Below are 22,767 nucleotides of genomic sequence, written 5' to 3' on the forward strand. Positions count from 1 at the left end.
GAGGGCAGGGCCGGGCGCCTTCGCTGCGCCCGGAGGTCGCGGGGTGGGCCTTCCTCATTCCATTTTTTTTCCTTGAAAAGTGCGTGGGTTTAATTAGCTGCCTCTTACCGCACCATTTCTCTTCCCTTATCTTTTTTCCTTTTTTAATTCCGATAGGGGAAGACTTTCGCTTTCGCGTGCCTTCAGCGAGCGCCCTTCAGTTTCCCACTCGTGAGCACTGCCCGGGCGGCAGCGGCCCAAGAGGCGTTTGGGACGGGCGAGGGGCTCCGTAGGACTCTTGGCGTTGGCCCGGGTTTCTCTTCGCGGGGCCTGAAGGCGAGCGGCGCTTGGTCCGGCAGCTCGGCTCCGAGGAGGAAGGGTTAGGTGGTGGAGGCTGAAGGCGTGAGGTGGTGTGTTGTGGGCAGGAGCGAAGCGTGTCCTGCCCAGGTAGCGCAGAGGAGATCGAACGGGTGAAGCGCGCTGTTTGGCTCTGTCTGGCTCTGTCTTCAGGGGGGCGGAGGGAGGGGGAACCAGCTGTGGAATTGGCAAAGCTTAATCTGTGGACGGTGAGCCAAATCTAGGTCCAGTGCAAATGGATACAGGCTCTCCTAAAATCACAGCTGTTTCCTCTCTGCCTCTTCGCGTGAACGGCACTGCTCAGGCAAAAGCCTCCTCCGTAGTTCCTGCTCTCCGCAGCACTTTTCCTATTTTGCAGCACCACCACGCCGAGTCTCCATGTCAACTTGTCGTGTTTACTTGCCCGTTTTTCTGAATTGCAGCTGCTGCGTGTGTGAAGTCCCTCGGCTGTAGGTTCTGACTTTCGTATCGGTTTATCCTTATCCTGTTTATTCTGAAATTTTGTAAATCTTAGATTAACCTAATGTCACAAAATTAAAAATCAGCTGATTTAGTATTGTTGGTAGACTCAAAATTTCACCTGTAGTGATAAGAGATAAAAGATGGTACTTCTCTGTCCACAGCTGAGGCCTGAGACACGGTTCTCAGTAGAGAATATTCAAAATCTGCTTTTCTGGGTTGTTTTTTTTGTTGTTGGGTTTTTTTAAGACTGCTTGTCCTTGGTTCTTCTCTGATGCTCACAGGTCTTTCCTCAGTCTGTTGGAAGGAAGAGACTGCTGTCCCAGCATCAGGACAGGAATGCAGAGTATTTTAAAGCAGCGTTTCCAACGCTAGTTTTCAAGCTCTTTTCCCTATGTCTGTACTGGTAATATTTCAAGGCCATGGAATCTGCCTAAACCTGTATCCAAGATGTAGCATAGGCAGGAAATTAATTTCCTTGGCCCAATGCTCAGTACACAGCTAATTCCAGCTTTTCTAGGAAAGAGGAACTTGTGATGTGTTTTGTATGATCAGCCTCTCCTCTGGGTTTCTTCAGTGTTTTTGGTTCTTCAGAAAAAGTTAACCTAATAGGCTTTTTTTTTTAATGTGTGCTCCAATTTGTGACACTGCAGAAGACACTGCATTATAGCTGTGCAGACTCCCAATGTGATCTTTCTTCTCTCTTTCCTTGTGTATTTTGCTTGTCAGTGAAAATAGTTAATGGCATTAGTATTTATTGTTCTCTCTGGCTGTTTGAGAAGAACGAGGCAGCTGGGACTTCTGAACAATTGTTTCTTGCTTTCTGCAGGCATGGACAGGGAACGCTGTATGCTTTCAGTTTGTTTCATATTTTGGAGATTCTCTTCAGTGATGAGAGCTAGAGTCTTAAAATTGATTGGAGGCTTAAATGGCAGGCTTGTCCTTTTTTGCCTTTAAATTCTGCATCGACCTGTTGTGAACTGGCTCAGCTTGAACCCAGCTAAAGGCATTTTGGCAGGCCATCCTTATGTTTATTTTATGATAAACACTAATTTTGAGGGCTTGATAATATTTGTAGGAATGTTGGTTTTGCTCTTGCACTTTTCATGAACGCTTTCCCTGCTCCCATGACATTGCTCTTTGTAATGCTGAGGGTGAAGTATAAAGGCAAAGTGAACAAAGAAACAAAGATCTGAAGTGAAAGTGGGGGTGACAGTGTGTCTGATGCCAACGGGTGTTTCTTGGTGAAGATGCATTTCCTGTAAGGTAGTTCCTATTCTGTCACCTGGGAGTAGGGAAAGAGATCTTGAGATACTGCTTGTAACACTCACTATTGTGGCTGCTGGGAGGAGTATACAAGGTATGTGAAGAGAGCAAGAAACTGTACAGATTGCATAAAGCAGCTGCAAACACCACCTTGCTAATCTTGGCTGAAGAAACTGGGGCTTCCCTGTTATCCCCAAAGCTCTGAAAAAGCTTGGACTTGAATCAGCTGCCAGCAACTGCTCCTTTCCCAGGCCCTTCTCTCTTGCTGCTAAAATGTCCGATCCTGATGTTAGAACTTGAGACTACTGGGTAACCTACTGCTTTTTTTGCCTATCATTTAAAATTTACCATTTTCTCTGGTCATCTACTTGTTCAGCAGCTTGAAAAGGTTGATCTCAGTGCTCCTCTTGTTTGTCACTCATTTCAAAGGGTCCTCTGGAGTTCTGTATCTTTCACACACCAGTTTTCGGTTTCTCCGGTCCATTATGAGTTTATGAGGAATTATCTGTTGGTGCATGCTGTGCCATAATGAATAAAGGTTTTCTCACCAAATCTAACAGCGCAAATTGATCCTGTAACTGAAGCAAAAAAATATGGACAAGGATATTTCTAGATGCTCTCTCTTTGCAATTGAATCACAGACCTGAGGCTGATTTGCACAGTTTTGACTGGCTAAACCACTTAAGAAACATTCAGTTGAATCTGTTCTGTGCCATTTTGGGAGTGAGTTTCTTTTGGATTATAAGCCAAATAGGACAATCTAGATGCAAACTCGCCAAAAGGGTTTCTAGACCTGAAATAAGCATCTATGAGAGCATCTCAAATATAATTAAGTTGCTACCCAAACCTAAGCTGTATGGCAGACTGAGCGCAGAGGCATTAGTGTGGGCCTGGGCAAGTCACTTGTACGTGAGTCCATGCTGCTAGCTGAAAGGCAGAATGGCAACATAATACATTGTGAAGCTCAGTTCAGGGTGTGTTTTAGGAGGGTGCTAAGATGCTGGTCCATCCCAGTGTCCACCCTTCTTCATGGTCTTCATTAGAATTCTGTCTTTCCTACAGTTTTGTGCAGCAGAAAAAGTGTTATATTTGAGACACTGTAAGTCTCAAATATAATTTCTTTAATTGCAAGGAAGATGAAAAGGAAGTTTGCTTTTGGAGTGGATAAAGTTGTGGTTGAAACCCATGATTTTAATAGGTCTGTCTGGAAATGCTTTGAAAACTCCACACCTGTTGATGCCCCTTCCCCACACTCAACAGCTATTTAACCTGTGAGAACAAATGGAAATCTTTTTAGGGTTTTCCCCAGAGCATAGGAGTTTGCAATTCCACGTATCTGTTTAAAGTAACTTCTGCTGAAACCTTGCATCCCTGTCCGCTTGGAACTCCACAGAGGGCTTATTGTTCTAACAACAGGGATAAGCGCTAAAGGGTGCATGGGTATTGGAAAAGGCTCATTTATGATCGTATTTTTAAAGCTGTCATTTTGTTAGAAATATAGTTCTTACAAGGGAGAGGAATGGGCATCCTTGTCTGTCTCTCTGAAAAGTTGTGTTTCATTGGGTTTAGCTACTCAAACCAGAAAGCATGTGCACTTGTAAAATGTATGCAGGTCTTGTGGCAGTGGGGTTGTAAGGTGTAGAACTATCTTGAGGCAGCCTGTACATATTATTCTGGTAGAATAAAACTGTTGCTTCGTTCCGCTTTATTTAAAGCCTTTTAGGTTATCTAAACATCTGTGTAAAATTGATGGCTATTGCGAAGGATTGGTAGCAGTCAGGGACTGCTCAAATAGCAAGGGAGCTATTGCATTCATCTTACTGAGGTTCTTTTATTACAAGCCAGAGGCTAAAAGCTAGCATCAGGCTCCTTTTGGTTTTGAGATACTACCAAGTGGTGTTTGTGAGGGTGGCTTTCAAAATTTATATAAAGGAAACTTCAAAGGATTTTTTTAAAAACTTTTGTAGGAGGGAAGTCTAGATAGATGGGGGCAGGCGAAGAAGGCAGAAGGCTCTGCTTTTGTTTTTAATTTCCCTGTTTTTTTTCTGGGGACTTACCTGACTGAAGTGCGGCAAGTCTAGCTCTAACCTTTAAGTTCAGGCGATAAGCTATTGCTTCTTGCACTCCCCAGATAGGTAAAATAGGTGTGCTATTTAAAGCATTAGGATTCTGAAATTTCCTTCCTGTATATTAATTTCTCATTCCCTTGACTCTTCTGGTATCGTTTTGTTGGTTGGTCAAGCAGAGGAATCAGAAAATGACTGAAGAATACCCCAACTGCTACTGTAAAAAAGCAAGGAGGAGAAACGTTCCTTTTTTATGAGTTAATTTTTAACAAAATCAAATACTTCAGCTCACCACTGCAGTTTTAGTCCAGGATCCTCAAAAGTATTTTGGATTCCTCAGTGGAATAAGTAGAATTAGGCAGCAAAATACCTTCATGGTTCTGATTCAAAGTGTCTAGTTACGCCTTAGTACTGAGAGGCACATATGCCTAAAAGTTTTGTTTCATACTTCAGTAATGAAGTTGTTTGACTTCAGCAGTGAAAATACTGAGCCATTTGTTCTCTATCAGTCTTAGCGTATACCTACACAGTAAGAGCCCCATCATCTCTTTCTTTTCTTTTGAGGTCATGAAACGCGTACGCACAGAACAGATTCAGATGGCAGTGTCCTGCTACCTCAAGCGCCGTCAGTATGTGGACTCAGAAGGTCCCCTAAAACAAGGGCTGAGGCTGTGTCAGACTGCTGAAGAGATGGCAGCTAATCTCACAGGTAATCCTTATCATATTTTCCATGCGTGCTTCTTGGCAGCGTTGTGACAAGTGTAAGTATGTATATTGGTAACTACGTGAATTTGTCTGCACGTATGGACAGCTCTCCTTTTGAAGTAAAGAAATTTGCCAGTGTGAAGTTGGTGTGAGTGATGAACTTCTGAAGAATGAAAATGTGGATGAAAGTGTAACAAGGTGAGATTCATGGTCAGTGAATCAGCAGGCTGAAATACCAGGTCATGGTACTGGAAAATACGTGTGTTGTATCCCAAAGAACATGAAGTACCTAAAGGGGGCTTATAAAAAAGATGGCAGCAAACTTTTTAGCAGGGCCTGTTGCGACAGGACAAGGGGAAATGGCTTTAAACTAAAGGGGGGTAGATTTAGGCTAGATATAAGGAAGACATTTTTTATGCTGAGGGTGGTGAAGCACTGGAACAGGTTGCCCAGAGAGGTGGTGGATGCCCCATCCCTGGAAACATTCAAGGTCAGGTTGGCCGGGGCTCTGAGCAACCTGATGTAGTTGAAGGTGTCCCTGCCCACGGCAGGGGGGTTGGACTAGATGACCTTTAGGAGGTCCCTTCCAACCTAAACTATTCTATGAAGTCTGGTCAGTAGTGGTGCTTTGGGACAGAGGTGTGAAGAACCTAGATGAGGAGTTAAGTAGAAGCAGGAAAATCCGTTTTCTCTTTGTACTCCAGGAGAGCTATATCATGTGAAATGGAAGCGATACGGGCTGTTTCTTTCTCTGGCCTAGTCAGCTTTCTAGTTGTGAAAGCTCCAGTCTGTCGCTTGAAAAAAACCACCCCTTCAGTGGATGAGACATTTATTTCCCTGCATGCCCTTTCTCCTCTTTCTTAAAGCCTTCTGAATCCTGCTACACTACCTGCTTTTAAAATCCTGTCTGCGACAGTCTTCATTGTAATTACTATTTTTGTTATAACAAACTACGCTACTGCTTGAGCACGTACAAATATTGAAAGGATGCAAGCAACATGGAGGTTATAAAGGTTAAATTCACTTATAAAAGTAATAGAAAATACTGGGCTGACCTTTGGGTGAAAATGCAAGGAGGAAATGTTTTCTGTTAATGAAACTGCTTAGATTGTGACAGTATCCCAGGCTAAGAGTGGTGGAGACCTTAGTTACTTGTGATACAGCTTGATTTGACAAAATATTAGTTGCTCTATAACTCTGTGCTTGTAGCTAGATAAGATTGGATGCCAAAATAGCTCTTTCCACATCTAGGGTATTTTGCCATAGTTCCAATCCAAAGATGAGTGACTTTGGGGTAAATGTCCAGGCTGACTCTCTCAGGGGCCTGAAGGAAATTGGGTAATGTTTCGTTATTAGAAGTGACTTACATCTTCTTAGTACTTCTCATTTCCTTGCTGTTTTCAGAATAACTATCGGAAGTTTGTTGCAACTCCCTGAAATAACACTGGGGGAGATGGGAAAGGAATGAAACCAAAGTAAAATGCTGAATTGTTTTTGATGAGAGATTTTACGGGAGAGGTCGGTAGAAAGGTCAGTGTTGAAATGGGATTAGAACTTGGGACCAGTCTATACCAGCAGGATACAAGAGTATCTGAAGTAAAAGAGATGAATTGGATTGCAAGCCCTTGCATTCGCATATGGCATCACGCAGAAAAAAAATGTTTCAGTAAAGAGCGTGAATGAGTGTGTGATTGGGTTTTGTCTTTTTACTAATCTTCCGCCAATGTTATTAATAAATTTATTAGTGTATATCCTCTTGCCAGTGCAAGGGTATTGTGGCTGATGATTCAGAACTTAGTCATCAGTTTTCGTTAGAACTGAAAATGGTCTGCTCTCATCTATTCAGCTGCTTACTACTTGTCAAACATGCTTGTAGTAAGCTGTCAGTGAGTATGCTGCAGTTCCATGAATGACTGTCGAAAAAGAAAAACCTAGCTTGTACTTATTCTGACAACAGAGGCTGAAAATACTTTCTGCTGCAGTCATCTTAGTTTTGCAAGCTGAATAAAAACTGACCAGGTTCTAAAGCCTGCATTGCTTTATTTCAGGGAAAGCGACCAAATATTTTCTTCTGAGGATGATTTTGCTCGTTCCTTAACAAAACTCATCTTGCTTTTTCTGTTCAGTTCTTTTGTTTGACTTTTAAATTAACCAGCCTATATAAATGGAAGAGTTGCTTACTTCTGTCTTCAATTCTGTGATTTCTTCTTTCACAGTGAAAAGTGTCCTTTGTTTTTGGTTTTAAATAGTTTTGTTTCTCAGTTTTACCTCAGCATTTCTTTTTGTCTTCTTCCAGAGTCTCTTCAGTTCAGTCCTTCTCCATTGCTTTATATACTTGCTATATCTGTACAGTTCTGTTTTCACGGAATCATAGAGCAGCCCAGGTTGGAAGGGACCCCAAAAGATCATCTGGTCCAAGCTTTCGGGGGAAATGGAGCCCTGATGAGATTATCTAGCACCCTGACTGATTGCATCTGCAGTAAAATACAGCACAGAGCTTCCTCGTGACTATCCCATATTTCTGTAGAAAACTAGAAGAATATTTGAGGACAGAATGAGTGACTAAGGAACAGGTTCCTCTAATATTGCCCATATCGACACATCTGAAATAATGTAAAATTATACGTCATCACACTCATGTAAAAGAGGAATTAGATGCTGTTAAACAGCGTTGACAGTAGCCCCACATTTGTTAGCTGGAACCAGTGCTGCTCATAGCCAACACACAAGACCAGGAGGGTACTGTCCATACCCCTGAGTTAGGAGCGAGTTCCTTTGAATTTGCTATCAGGTCACATAGCTGGCTGCAATTACTGGAAGTGAAGTCAAGGAGCAGATGTTTCCAATAGATGTTCTTACGACCACTGGGGAAGGTGGAAAAGAAACTATGGTAGATTTATTAATGTACGAGAAGGATATGGCCAGTGTTTTATTTCCACCAGGAGAAAAATATGCCTGAAAATTTACTCTTTGTTTTGGAATCAGTTGAGATCTTGATCCTTTTTGCAGTTCTGGTTGGTGTAAAGTTTTGGGAAGGAAAAGAACTGGAATTTGAACTTGTTATAACTGTCTGGTATGTAGGGTTCATTTACCATTTGCCTGGTGGGAACGAGCTTTAGCATCATTACTGAAAGAGTAGGGCATATTGATTGCCCAGTCAGACTGTTCCGGGATAGGTAGCCAAAGGTGATGTTCCTCTTTCTGAAGCACCAAGTATATCTTAATTTTGGAATTAAGTTGCTTATGCAGAGAAGGTTGAATAGGTGGCGTGGAGGGAGCACTTCATAAAGCCAAGAACAGTAAGTTGTGCTTGCATGGCATGAGCAAGGTGGCAAGTCATTCCCATTCCTGCTGAAATGAGGCCACCAGAACTCTGTGAAGAGTTGACCCTCGTATGTAACCCTGTGACACCGCATAAACGGCAGACCCTCACATTTTTGTTTTTCTTTGCTTTTACAATGAGTAGTATGGCTGACATTAAAAACTGTCACTAAGCATTTTTTAGTTACTACATGTGCATGCATGCAGTTTACTTTCTCATGCTAAATATTGATTATATTAAATTTTAAGTCCGAATAGCAGAGTTTTTTACTTTAGATGTTAAGCAATACCAGTATGTGAGCCTGGAGTTCTTACCGGCTTTGAGTTTCTGAAGCAGCCAGGCTGTAGAAAGCACAGTGTATCTGTACCTTTCAACAGGTTATATTTGTTTATTTCTAAACTGATTTGAGAGAAGATAGGGTATTGGTGCTGCAGTCTGTGTTTGTTTTTTCCCATGAGGGGATGATGAGTGCAGCCTGGCTCTCTGTTTCCAAAGCTGAATTCCGCTTGCCCTGGAGAGTTGGTAAACATACCTCTTGTATTTCCATAAGCTCCAGGAAGATAGACCTGTGTCTTACCAGAGAGAGAGGGGGGACAATAGCAACAAGCTGCCTGTACAGCATGTGCTGATCTCTTTCTAATTAGAAGCATTGAGACAAGCTGGAGGCTGGCCTATCTCTCTTTAGCATGTGAACATTTGATGATGTTGTTTATAGACTCCCAGGGCTGTCAGAGTTGTGCCTCTGTGCGTGAGCCAAATGCTGGAACAAAAAGCAATCAATCAGGAGTAGGAAGGCATAGAGAGAGGATGGAAAGTGGTGGGGGGCAGGGGAGACTGAAAGAAGTTAAAGGAGTTGAAAGTGAGAGTAATGAAAATAGGTTTTGTGGAGGGGAAAACAGTTATGAATTAAAAAAAAAAAAATTAGGAAAGGAAAACAGCAAAATTCCTTGCCCTTTCCTGGTTGTCTTAGAAGAGCAGACAAATAAACGTATTAGTTACAATTTTGTAACTTGTGTTTCTAATCACTGGTATTTGTATATGCTTAGGGTATGTTGGTGGGTGTCTGTAAATTTGCACGAAGTCCTCTATCGGATTCTGAGAGGTTAGCAGAAGAGCAAAGGTTTGGTGCCAGAGAAGGAGAAGCCAATTCCCTTTCTAAATAGTCCAGAACCACTTTTACTGGAGCTGATACTGGTTCTGAAAATCAGTTTAATACCATGTCAGGAGACCATAACAACTGGGTTTGTGGTCAGATACCAGCTGCCCTTTAACCTAAAATTCTCAGAGAGGAGGACACGTTTTGATTAAAAACTATTAAGTGTTTGCTTAGAGATTCCGTGTGTTTTCACCACCACCTCCAGGAGACTAGTAAATGATAATGATTATCATTTGTTGTAAATGATAATGACTGGGACAAGGGATTTGAGACTCTGAGGTAGTGTCACTGCAGACCACCTGTCCACGATGGTTGGCGGGTCCCACTGAAAAAGAAACTTTGTTTTGGAGAGAGTGGTAGATTGCTTTTCTCATCTCTTCTGAGTGCAAGTAGTAAAACCACTGAGTGTCTTGTAAAACTGTTAAGGGATCTGTGGCGGTGTTACTCTGAATTTCTTGGGAACTTAAGGTTGTATTTGAAAACTTAAAAATCTATTCTGGGGGGAGCAGGTGAGTTGCTGAGATTTTTTAGGAGGTTTTTTTAAGCTTTCAGTATACTTTCTCATTCATGATCTGTCTAGGTTGTTAATGCCACATTTAGATGCTTCGGACTATGTCATCCCTGGACGGTTTGAAAGATGAAATGTCATCTTGGTGGCTGCATTACCTTGGATTTTATGAGAAGCTTTGTTTCCAGACACACATGCAAAACTCCTTAAATCCCTATTTAATTTTTACTTATTTTATTTCACAGTCCAATCTGAATCTGGTTGTGCCAACGTTGTGTCTGCAGCTCCCTGCCTGGCAGAGCCACAGCAATATGAAGTACAATTTGGACGATTACGCAATTTTCTCACAGGTAAATATCAGGAAGCAAGGAAGAGGAAAGTAGCTGATTTTTTTTGTCATTTCAATGAGTAAAGGACAATATAATAAAATTTAAAATCATGTCTCTAACAATCTTTTGATTTCTAGTTTTGAGATTTCAGTTACTACAATTAGAAATATTTAATTTTTCTCTTTTTTTGTGGTTGTTGTCTGAGTGCTGAGTACCTTTGGCTTTTGTAGGTAGCTAACTGTTTGCCCTTTCTTGTTCAAGCATTTGGCCTTTGTAGATCTAGACAACAGCATACATATACAGGACAAGAAGGAAGATTAGAGTGTTTTATGTGAAAGGCATGTAACTCAGAAATGAGTGTAGTTCTCTGCTGTCTCCTAGTTCAGGGTTTTTAATTTTATTCATAATTGGCTTATATTTATGATGGTCTAGATTTTTAAGGGAGAATTTGTTCCCTTAAATTTATCTGTACTGGCTTTGAGACTGGAGGTATGTGACAGAAAGTAAAAAAACTCTCATTCTGTAGTGTGATGCAGAAGACAATAATGATTTTTCTGTTTTTATAATTTTTTAATAACTTTAAAAAAAAAAAAAAGGTACTCCTGGGAATGTCCTTATTTCTTCTGAGTCCCAAATGTCTGAAGAAGAAAGCAGATAGGATTTTTAGAGAATAGTACCAAGGAAAGTGAGGTTGCCACTCCACCCACCTTTGGGCACATCTACATTTGTCCAGTGTAGGGATTTGATCCCAGTGTACATAACACTAGGATTAATATTCCTGACAGTGTTGAACGGAAAGGGAAGGAGGCAGGCAGGAAGGCAGAGGCACAAAATAGGAAGTCTTAGCCTTGCCACCTACAGCAGTTCAACACCATTGCATTTTATTATTGGAGGTAAATCCTTACGGTTTAATAGATTTTTGAGAAGTATGATTGCTCTGTTCAGTGGTTTAAATATCGCCTGGGGAAGTGCTAGGCATGGTTTTGGTGTTCAGGTCGACTGTTTTCATCTTTTTTTGTCCCTCTTGCTCAGTTTTGGTTTCTACACACATGAACTGCTTGTTTCTGCAAGGGAGTAACTTGCCAGCCAGCCACAAGGCACAGCAGGACATTTCTCATTTCTGTGATGCCGGCCCCCAGGGGCACTGAGGAGTGGAAAGGGGACTAGGACCACTGAATCGTTTAGGAATTACTCTAGAGGCCTCTAGTTCAACCAGCTGCTCACAAAGCAGAGCAAGACTGGAGTCTGATCAGGTTGCTCAGGGCCTTGTCCAGCCAGGTTTTGAAAATCAAAAAGTGTGGAGAGTGCTCTGCACCTCTGGGCCCCAGCTGCAGGGCTGGGCAATTTGGTGAGAATTTCCCTTGCAGCAGCTTGCCAGTTGTCCTTTCACTGAGCACCTCTGAGAAGAGGCTGGCTCCTTTTCTTCCATAATGTCCCACTGGGTACTGAAGGCAGCAGTTGGCTACCCCCTTATTCTTCTCCAGGCTAGACAGACCCAGCTCCCGTAACCTCTCTTCGTATGTTCCTCGGGAACATTTTCTTCGTTCCTGTTTCTGTCAACTTCCCATCTCTTCCCTTTTTCCCCCGCTGCGGAGTGAAGTCCTTCCCCTTGTTGCATTTCTGGACTAGAGCACCTGCAGAGAAAAGAGTGCCTGCTGGCTGCTTAGAGCTTTTACTACATACAGACCACTGGTTTCACTGGCTTTGGCCCAGTTTCGGTGGGACAGAAAGGAGAATTAGGCCTAAGTATGCAAATACATATGTATACAGGGCACACCACACACACACTCTGTAGTTGCTCATATAGAAATGGGAGAGAGGCACAGTATGAACTGGAGAAAGTCTGGACAGTGCTCAACAGGAGAGGGAAAAATAACCTAATGGAAAGGGGAAAAAAAGAGTATGCATTGGTGAGTGGCAGGAGGGAAGAACAAGTTGAAAAGACGCAATGCTGTTTGAGGATCAGCAATGGCTATTTTGTTCCAGTAATTTGGACCATTTGGGCCTCCAGTAGCTCATTGTTGGGGCCCTGCACACTGCCATGGTGTTCTACGGCAGGGCTCCCGCTCCTTATGGCTCCCTGCAGCTGGCTGAACGTGGGAGGGAAAGAGCCCCAAGAAGCTGGTGAAGGAGGGGTGGAGTTGTTGCACAGATTAGTCTGCAAGGTACAGCACAGCCTCATCGGGAGTTTGTTACACTGTGTACTAGGAATTAGTCCTGGGATTTGGCTTGGCAGAGAGGGGGGGGAGAGAGAGAGAGAGAGAGAGAAGTGTGCACATGAGCTGGCACAGAAGTAAAACAAGAGCATAGGATATTGCAGTACATTTTGGAAACTGTAGCTTCCTTTCCCCCTGAGACAAATCAGTTCCATCCGAAGCACCACATGCAAGTTTTATTGAAGCTGAGAGGAAAAAAAGCCACCAAAGTTCAGGCCCGCACAGGCTAGGTAAATAACTTTTACTTAAACACGTTAAATACTATTTTCAGTATAATGAGTAAGTTTTAAAGTCCATTTATTACAATAGACAGAGGGCATAGTTTTTCTTTTTAAATACATAGGGGAAAAATTCAGCTGTCATGTAGTTTGAGGTGGTATTTTAATAGCTGACACACACCTAAAAGGTTTTGAAATATCTGCATTTTGTTCTGACAGTGTACCTCACTGACTTGAAAATCTCTCTTCGGATCTGTAATAGGTACTGTGTATCCCCTTTAGGTGACAGAAGAGGTTCACTTAGATGCGCCAACAAAAGTCTCCTCTTGCTTGCTCTCTGATGCCACTGTCAAGGCTTTTTGCAGTAATTGTCCTTGCTCTGTGTTATTCCCAGTAGAAAGTGGATTGAGAAATCAAAGTTTGTTGCTGTTTTTTATACAGATTCAGATTCTCAGCACAGCCATGAAGTGATGCCTCTTCTGTATCCACTCTTCGTCTACCTCCATCTGAACATGGTCCAGAATGGCCTAAAAAGCACAGTGGACAGTTTTTACAGCCGCTTCCATGGCATGTTCTTGCAGAATGCCAGCCAGAAGGATATCATTGAGCAGTTGCAGACTACCATGACTATTCAAGATATCCTGTCCAACTTGAAGCTCCGGGCTTTTCTGGACAACAAGTACGTCATCCGCCTTCAAGAGGACAGCTACAACTACCTTCTTCGCTACCTCCAAAGTGACAACAACAATGCCCTGTGCAAAGTCCTGACCTTGCACATTCACCTGGATGTGCAGCCCGCCAAGAGGACTGACTACCAGCTCTACGCTGGCGGGAGCTCCTCACGCAACGAGAGCAACGGCCTGGAACCCAGTGATGTGCCAGCTTCCATTCTGCAGAATGAGGCGGCGCTGGATTTACTGCAGGACAGCATTAAACGTGTCAAGGATGGGCCCCCTTCCTTAACGACCATCTGTTTCTATGCCTTTTATAACACAGAGCAGTTGCTGAACACTGCAGAGATTTCGCCAAATAGCAAGCTGCTCGCTGCTGGGTTCGATAATTCATGTGTGAAGCTGTGGAGCCTGCGTTCCAAGAAGTTAAAATCTGAGCCCCACCTCGTTGATGTGTCCCGCATCCGCCTGGCTTGTGACATCCTGGATGAGGAGGTCTGGATACCCTTTTTTTCCCCCTACCCTTTCTGCCGAGGTATTTTGGGTATGCATTGTGGAGTATCTAGTAATGTCTTAGGGGTCTGTGAGGCTGTTCCACAACCTGTCTGCCTTGACGCACAAATTTTATATGCTACTCTCGTCCTTGTTCTTTCCTGCAGTGGTTGTAAATGCTGCACTGAGGTGCAATGAGTTTGTGCTTGGGTCATAGTTTGTTAGTCCTAGGTGCTGATCTCCCTACTCCAGCTCTCTTTGAACAGATGACAGTACACAGGCAGCCCAGTAAGGACAGGTGACTAGAGAAGCTCCCTTCCCTGAGGAGCATGGAGCCTTCTTACGGATGGGAAGATGAAACAAGGAGATGCGGGCAGTAAAAACACACTGTGGTGAATGAAAACTAGAAGGAAAGCGGCTCAGAACAACCAATCAGAAGGGTGGAGAGAAGGGGAGAGACGCAGGAAGAGGAAAATAAAGACAAAGTAAGGAAAGAGCCAAAGGAGGCTGGTCTGAGGCCTCAGGCATCCCTCCTTCTTCCTAAGTGCAAAACTGTATTTAAGGAATCACCTTAACCAGAGGTGAAGAGTTAGCATGGAAAAATTATGCAAAATGTCTCTGTTAAGGTATCTGCAGTATAGAAACTTCAGAGGCTTCCCACTCGAGTGCTGGAGATGAGGACAGGGATGTGTGTGCCTTCACATGCCAGGCTAGATAGCATCTTCTAGTTCACTCTTTTTTTGCCTTCTAGTCATGCCCTTCCTCCGCTCTCTGCCACAGCTGCCCACGTAGCATCTTACATCTGGTTAGAGATCAGAATTTGTGACTCTTCCTTTGTTTAATCACTCCCCTCTTGACGAGAAACAACAAAAAGCCTGTTGTTCTTGTGTTGAGTGTTTAGCAGGAGACACATCCTTTTTTCCACTGTTTTTTTCTTCTTCTCATAAAAAATACCTATTGGCAGGGTTCTATTTATTTTGGAAGAGTGCAGAGCGCTTTCTGTACGAAGAGATCTATGGTTAGGGATTGCTTTGTTAGTCAGCTTGAGAACTAGAGGCAGACATCCAGGTGAGATAGCACGGCAGCATGCTCACAGCTTCCCAGGTTAACCCTTTCTGCAGAGTGAGCAGGTAAGTAGGTCAGACTAGCCCAAGATGGAGCTATGGACTTGTTTTCATTATAAGCTGCAAGAGTTCATAGGACACATGACTGTATTGCCTGTCTTGGAAACCAAATGTCAATAACCTGTGACAGAGGAGAATTTCTCTGGTAAATCAGCAGGTCACCTCCTTTGGCTCCAGACTATAGAAAAGTGAGATATTGCCAGGTTATCAGGAGTGCGTATTAGCTTTTTCTGGCACGTAGGCACATACTTGTATATTGTACGTGTATTATGAAACAGCTGCGGAAGCTTGAGTACAAATGGTTCTCGTTGGCTATTTAATATTTTGTGTATCCCACAGTATTTATGCACAGGTCTAAAACCAAAAACTGGTCAAAGAACAGCACAGATCGAAGCCATCATTGCCCTGAATAACTTCACTACTGACAAAACAAATAGTGACCTGACCAGGAATTCAAAGTTAAGGGGGGGATACCAGCCTAAACACACTGCTGGTTATGTGTCCCGAATGCAAATGAAAGCCTGTGGACTACAAAGGAAATAAATTCCAGTATCTGGGAGCCCTCAGTGCAAATACACAGGCACCCACAGGGTTGCCGGTGGGAACAGACCAGCACCCGCTTGGGTGCCACAGGAGTGGAAGCAACAGATGCCAAGACAGACCAAACAAGACCACCCTGACCAGGCTGCAGTCATCAGTAATGCAGCTCAGTGTGAACAGGGGCTGTTTCAGACTGTCACTGCAGTATGATCAGCAACAATTCACAGTGATAAATCTGATGAAAACTTTGACAAGAACAGAAGTTCTGAATGTGCTTTGACATTACTAAAGTGAGTTCTATAGAATAACTTGTGAGGATGTTAAACTTGGCTGGGTTTTGTAAGGTTTCTTCATTTTGTTTGTTTTCGTTGATTTCTGTATTGTGTAATTAGCTTTGGATACTATATTTAAATAGTAGTGCCTGAAATAATCTTCAGCTTGGTTTCTGATTTGCTGCAAGCAAATAGATCCTTCTGTTCATGAAGATAGAGGGGTCTGAAAGTGCGAGTTTCAGTGGATCTCGTTCAGGGTGGCATTACAGCTAGACTATTGGGTTTATTATCTCTTTTTGTGTATATATAAAAATGAGGTTGAGACTTGGCAGAAGTGTTGGAGAACGATGTTTTTTCCTAGTCTTTGTAAAGGTTTTGTGTCAGTAAGGTCAAAGTCTTCTACTAGGTGTAGTTTTAGTGAATTTTTGCTCAGTGTGATGCCCCAGGGCACTTCACCAGTGTTGTCTTGCTTCTTGGAAATAGGAGAGGCTTACTATTTTGGGATAAAGTAATTCCATTTTCTTTATAATGGCATCTCACAAATGCCACTTTACAGTCTCTCTTACTTAAGGTCCAGTGTAAAAATGCAGTTTTGCAGCTGGGCAAACGGACATATTGCTTGTCTCTTTGCAATTTTGCCATGCCACAAGAGTGGCAGCCTTTAAATTCTGCGAAGACTGACTTGACCCCATTCAGCTCTGCTTCTAAGATTCTGCTTTTGAGTGGCAGTGGTCCTTCAAGTGGTAGTGAGTGGAGATGATGCTGACACCTTGGTGGATGGCAGATGGGAGAGAATTCTGGAAGGAGTAGTAAGAAATGTCCTGCAAAGACAGCCATGGTATCTACTCCCTCATCTTTCCCTGCTAGGAGATCCTTACTGTAGGCAGGTAAGAGATCTTCCCTTTTGACATCTTAAGAGCACTGCAGGATGAGAGAGGTGACGACACCCAGGGGAAACCTGTTACTAGTTAGAAAAAAAAGGAGGGGTGGGGGTGTATGAGATGGTTTCTTTGGGGTTTTTTTTTGAGATTATCATTGTTGCTTTTTGAGGCTCACTCATTCCCTTGAGGCTTATGCTGGCTGGAAGATCAAGATAATTTTTGTCAGCTAGATAATGTTTGCTGCTCACAAGGTTAAATGCATCGGCAGTAAATTTTTCTGGGTCCAGATGACTGTCATGCAAAATCCGTTACTGATTTATGTAATAGCTGAGGAGTTGGGCAGTCTGTCCATAGGTGTATCATTTGGAAGGTGTCCTGTGTAACAAAACATGCCAACATTTTTATTCTTTTCAGTTTCTTAATAATACAATTTTTGGCAGTCTTGTACTTGCTCAGGAAGACTTCCTGTTCACTGTTGAAAAGTAAATTTTTTTTTTTTAGCTCATTTTAGTAGTGTTGGTAGGTTTTCTAGTTCTATCCTATTACTTAAAATCTGTTTTGATACTTCTTTTCAAAATGGATAGTACAAATAATAAAAGGTAGCTTTTTGTGTGTGTGTAGGTTATTGATTAAAATAGGCTTATATAACTTTATTTCTTGTCCATTCCAAGGAAATACAAATCGTTCGTGCTGACCTGCAACAGCAACCACTTCAGCAGGAGCTAATGGGTATCTGGGTAGTGCCCAGTGGTATGTTATATCCAGGAAACATTCAGTGTGTGAAATTGGAATCCTGAAAAAATATTATGAAGAGGGATTCCCTGCCTCCCTGCTGATTTATAACACAAGTTGCAACCTTTCTAGAGCTGCTATAAATGCCTACCTACATGGTAGTAGCTGTGGGATGCAAGGAAGAGTGTGCTTGATCTGACAAAGAAACGAAGCGTGGTTCTGCAAGGCGGTAATGTAGTGGCTGCACTTCCAGCTGCTTTGTTAATCTGGTCAGCAGACTAACTTGGATAGGGAGGAAATGGAAAAGTTTAGTGACTCAGAAGCATTATAGGTATACTGTTTTCGGTCAGCTATAACAGCAGTGTGCAGTTATGCTAAGTGGGTGTCAAACAGAAGTAAAAGAGAAGATTTGCTACCTGTGACCATACAGGAGTGTGGTTTTGAATGCTTCAGCAGGCATTTTCAAATATGCTGCTACTGTAATACAAGAGAAGAAGAGTAGGTGCTTGTAAAGAAAAAGAGTATGTGCTTGCAGACAGCCCAAGTAGCCCTCTATGAATTTGAAGGCATAAAATTAAGTACCTGGACTTGCAGAATTTACAAAAACTATAGTACAATACAGGTAACTTGAATGGGCTTCCACTGGTAACTTGTCAGGAATCTTACGGTCATAATTAACTAGTATAAAATGCTGCAGGTATCAGCCTCTCTAATGTGGCAACATAGTCTAGAGATGCTGTGGATTCCAGCAAGCAGTGCTCTGTCTGAGGTAGAAGCAGCAATTTGAACAAAAATGGGGCTTTGCATGCTAGAGCCTGCAATTTTTCTCTGCCTCACCTTCATAGTAGAGATTAAGTTGGCTCCCAGCCACATCATAAAACTCTCATGGGCACTGACTACTCTGAAGAGAATTAGCATTGCTAAACACAGCTTGCTGCCTACCACTAAACACACAGTTGAGATGGAGAAAGGCAGCGAGCTAGCTAAGTCAGAGTTTGCTCACCTCTGAGGTGAGATTTGAAACCACTGGAGGAGAAGGGCTTTCAGGGCTATTGCTAAGTCTGAAGCACAGCTGTCTGTGGGTCCTGAGGTTAGAGGGATGGGAGACCGTCGTGTCAGCCAAGAGAGCCGCTCACGACTGTATTAGCTTCTGCTGGTCGTCAGCAGTCCGGCAGCCCTGGGGAATTGAGTTTCCTCTCGGGGCAGGAAGTGTTCCTTCTGCAGGAAACGGGCCAGTTTGCGATGATAAAAGTTAAAGGGGCTGTTCACAAACAAAAGGGCGTGTTGAATTTGATGTGCAGAGCTTGTCCATGGATGAGTGCTACCGATTCAGTACTGAGGAATAGTGTTTGCCTGACAGCCCTGAGGACGGGTGGTCTCGAGCTACTACACAGGTGCACCCCAAGCCATGGTTACCTTGCACTCTGTCAGTGAGACCCCAGCTTGTCAGGCAAGGACGCTCTCTTGAGTTGAGATTTGTTGAAACTTGAGTAGTCTGTAGCCTTTGAGTATTGAGAGGTGCTATTTGAGTAGACTTTCAGAGACTCTTACCCTCCATTGGGAGGTTCCTTTAGCACAGCTCACTGAACAGTCTTTAAATATGAAAGCCTTTACTTGTTGTCTATCTGCCCTGGTACTCGAATTGGAGAATTACAGGATTAAAAGGTTTCCAGTGCCATCCTTTTTGTGATTATTCATCTTCTCCTACCCCAAAATAGATCCTTTGACCTAAATAAGCTGCATACATTTGCTGTTCTTGAAGTCTGTTCTTGAAGGGTGAGGATGTGAAAGCATCCTGATAGAGCTTGCATGGAGAAATAGATATTACGGCCTTACTGGGTTTCTGTTCACATGTGGGGCTAAGAAGGAATGTCCAGCAGACAGTTTGTCAAATGTGCTTTGTCTTTCCATCTCCTGCCTTTTGTTTAAGACATCTGTGTTTCTTTTTCTCTACTGTGAGATTCACTTCCAATAATGACCACACCAAAAGAGCAGATGCCAAGATCTGTTTCAACATCTTAGCCAAAAGTTTAGTAGAGAGCAGATAGGGAATAAGCATATGTTTTTAACAAGTGGAAAAATGTCATAAAATACTTCTTTTTTTCCCTATTTGTGTACTGTCCCAGGTTAAGGTGCCTTCTGGAGTGAGCATGAGGCTACCCAAAATGAAGATAAAAACTTTATATAAAAGTCTTATCTCACCATCTCTTTCAGCATTAACTTAGATGTAGCAAACACGATAGCAATGTTTGTGTCTCAGAGCTGCAGAAAATGTGCCACGTCTAAAATAACTTCTGTATTAACACCCGCCTGTTTTCCTCATGGTGGTTCCTGTATTTGTTGAACAGATAAACATGCTTCCTTTCTTGTTTCTTTTTCTCCTCCCCAACCAGGAGGAAGAGGACGACAGCGCAGGCACAGAAATGAAGATCCTGAGAGGACACTGTGGACCTGTGTATAGCACGAGGTTCCTTTCAGACAGTTCAGGACTCTTATCTTGTTCTGAGGACATGTCCATCAGATACTGGGACCTCGGAAGTTTTACAAACACTGTGTTGTACCAAGGACATGCCTATCCTGTCTGGGATTTGGATATTAGCCCCTGCAGCCTGTACTTTGCCAGTGGTTCCCACGATCGCACTGCAAGGCTCTGGTCATTTGATCGGACGTACCCGCTGCGAATATACGCAGGCCATTTGGCGGATGTAGACTGTGTCAAGTTCCACCCCAATTCCAACTACTTAGCGACGGGCTCCACGGACAAAACTGTGCGCTTGTGGAGCACTCAGCAAGGCAACTCGGTGCGTCTTTTCACTGGGCACCGTGGCCCCGTGCTAGCGCTTGCGTTTTCTCCCAACGGTAAGTACCTGGCATCAGCAGGTGAAGACCAGCGGCTAAAGCTGTGGGACTTGGCATCAGGAACTCTTTACAAAGAACTGAGGGGGCACACGGACAACATAACCAGCCTTACTTTTAGCCCCGACAGTAGTTTAATTGCTTCAGCGTCGATGGACAATTCAGTCCGGGTCTGGGACATTCGGAACACTTACTGCAACGCCCCTGCAGATGGGTCTTCCAGTGAACTGGTCGGTGTATATACCGGACAAATGAATAATGTACTGAGCATACAGTTTATGGCCTGTAATCTTCTTCTAGTGACTGGAATTGCACAAGAAAATCAGGAACATTAATTTTTTTTTTTTCTTAGGGAAGTGGGTGGGTGTATTGAATGCCAGAGTCCATTGCAAGCTGAGATTACTGACTGTGAAACATTTTTCTTCCTCTGCCCCCTTGAAAGGCACGTTCAGAGTGATGCAAATGCTTTAAAATGTCTTGCCCACAAAAAGGCCTGTGCTGGTGAATGGAATAAGGAAAACAGGAGGAGTGATGAAAATACATACACGTTCTAATCTTGTACTTGTAGGGATGGGAAAAAGAGGAGGAAATCCAGTAGCTTGGGGAAACCAAAAGCCTGGTCCAGACAAGTGAAACTGCCAACCAGATAAGCTGCTGACCTGCACTTAAATATCCTGCATTGATTGATGGGCACATCTTACCTACTGTTAACTGAGGCTTGAGTGTGTGGAGAACTACTGGCCCAGTGTTTTTTGTTTTGTTTTGTTTTTGTTTTCCTGGTATTGCAGAGGACCAGCATTTTAAGACCCTTCTATTAAAAGAACGTTAGGTATTTTCTACAGTGATAGTGGTCCTAAATATTACAGTTCCCTATAGCACTTCTGGAATATTTTGGACTAGCTAAGTAGAAAATACCATCTTTCTTTTTAGTAAGGGGATGGCAATCTGACCTCAGTTTGGGCCCATCTCTGCATTGTCATTTGGGTTTGGTTCCTGGTACTAGCTGTGATATTTGTATTTATGTTCCATTAATTAGGAATCTTTCTGAATCTGGTTGCACTGTGTTTTGAGGATGGGAGGACAGTGGGGGTAGAGCGGTGGCTTTAAGGGTAATAAACGACTTGCCTTGTCTGGAGGGAGAGCACAATAGAACTGAAGCGGCTACGTTTGGACCCCTAATGGAAACGGGGCATGTCAATCCACCACTGCACCTCACAAATATTTCCGTAAATGGAAGTTGGCAGTCTAGGGAGAGGGGGACGGAGAGAGACAGACACAAAGTGACATGGGAAAAAATAGTATTACTAAATTATTGTGCGTACACAGAGGCAGCTCTGCCAGTGTTGGATTTTTCTCAAAATGTTGCAATATCAGTTTCATGAACACTTTGTGAGATAAATCATCAGCATTTACAAGGATCTGCGGAAAAAGCACGTTCTAGTTTGTCATTTGGAGAGATTAAATATTTCTGCTTTCTGGAAAGAGTTATTTTGTATTTTGTTTTCTATTAAAAGCATTTAGTTTAAAAAAAAAAAAAGTAAAAATGGCTCGGTCCCTTTCTGGGAAACTTGCTCTGACTTGCATGGGAAGAAGAGGGCAGGAGCATGCTTCTCCTACACTGCTTGAGCCAGAGCCTGCTTGGCACTTGGAGGCTGAATTTGGTAGTCTCGGTGACTTGGTGTGTGCTGTTTTGATATCCCCCTACTTGCTTTCCACAGAGCTGACTTGGCAGGTCATGGAGTAGAGTATTGACACAGCTTTGTAGGTCAGCTGAAATGCACGTGGAGGATCTAGGTACCCCCTGAGGTTGATACTGTGCACCAAAAGGCCTCATTCTGTAGTGCTGCATGACCTTTACTTTGTGGTTTGATGTTCTGAAATGCCTCTTTCGAGCAGAGGCACAATCCTAATGTCTTCTAAACAGGCTGTCAGTATTAAATGATAATTCCCTTTGGCTTCCTTCAGACCTTCTGGACTTTCATGAGAGAATTCTCTTAAGAACATCCAAACAATCTAAGAGTTTAGATGACAGCTCACAATTTTTTTGGCCTACTTAGGTTGGTAAATGACCAAAACCTTTTATCAGAAAAGCATTTGACCTTTCTGAGATTAGTAACAGTGTGTGCTGCAGCTCAGCTCTGCGAGTACCAGAAACCCCTCTGTACGCTTGGAGTTGAATGGCACTGCTAATCGTCTGACAGCTGGATATCAAAAGTGTGAAGCAGCTCAACAATCCCAGACCAGGATCAGGCATTTTGTAAAAAAAACAGTATGGGAGATGATTGTATTGCTGATGCTTTGTGCTATGCAGGTCTCTAGAGAGACCTTCTCCTTCAGATCTATTGAGCTGATACTGCTCACCAGACTAAACGCATTGTATTCTTCAACCTGTAGTAATCTCTATGGCTGTTTTGAGTGTTTTTGCTCGATTCTGTAGATTCTAGCCCAAAGATTTCATTGAGAAATGACTGCTTTTGTATCATAGCAAAGTATCAAAGTGCTTCGCTGAACACCTGTGTGAATACCTAGGAAGGATATGGCTCACCAGTGTTCACTGGAACTCATTTTGCTGTTTGTTGCCATATGTCCTGAGCAGTGTTCAGATTTAGAGCAGCTGG

The 22,767-nt window shown here is 43.0% G+C and overlaps 2 protein-coding genes across 4 annotated transcripts in view; one reads left to right on the forward strand and one right to left on the reverse strand.

Annotated features, from left to right (window-relative positions):
- URB2 (URB2 ribosome biogenesis 2 homolog (S. cerevisiae)) overlaps nt 1-162 on the reverse strand; it is a 20,614-nt gene extending 20,452 nt beyond the window's left edge. The window contains exon 1 of the mRNA XM_009281779.2: nt 109-162. The gene's annotated coding sequence lies outside the window, so the exon portion shown is untranslated. The remainder of the gene's footprint in view (nt 1-108) is intronic.
- TAF5L (TATA-box binding protein associated factor 5 like) lies at nt 69-21,670 on the forward strand. 3 transcript variants are annotated; one of them, XM_009281775.1, is made up of 5 exons: nt 69-268; nt 4,692-4,836; nt 10,064-10,168; nt 13,023-13,747; nt 19,687-21,670. In XM_009281775.1, exons 2-5 carry the CDS (start codon nt 4,695-4,697, stop codon nt 20,482-20,484), a joined length of 1,770 nt encoding a protein of 589 aa, XP_009280050.1. In that variant the 5' UTR covers nt 69-268; nt 4,692-4,694; the 3' UTR covers nt 20,485-21,670. The 3 variants fall into 3 exon arrangements, with proteins under 3 accessions (XP_009280050.1, XP_009280052.1, XP_009280051.1); XM_009281777.1 differs by having other exon boundaries at nt 13,023-13,787; nt 19,687-19,840; XM_009281776.2 differs by lacking the exon at nt 69-268 and adding an exon at nt 575-785.
- The last annotated feature ends 1,097 nt before the right edge of the window (nt 21,671-22,767 follow it).

This window comes from Aptenodytes forsteri, unplaced genomic scaffold, assembly GCF_000699145.1.
Source record: "Aptenodytes forsteri isolate BGI_AS27 unplaced genomic scaffold, ASM69914v1 Scaffold132, whole genome shotgun sequence".
Classification (NCBI taxonomy): domain Eukaryota; kingdom Metazoa; phylum Chordata; class Aves; order Sphenisciformes; family Spheniscidae; genus Aptenodytes; species Aptenodytes forsteri.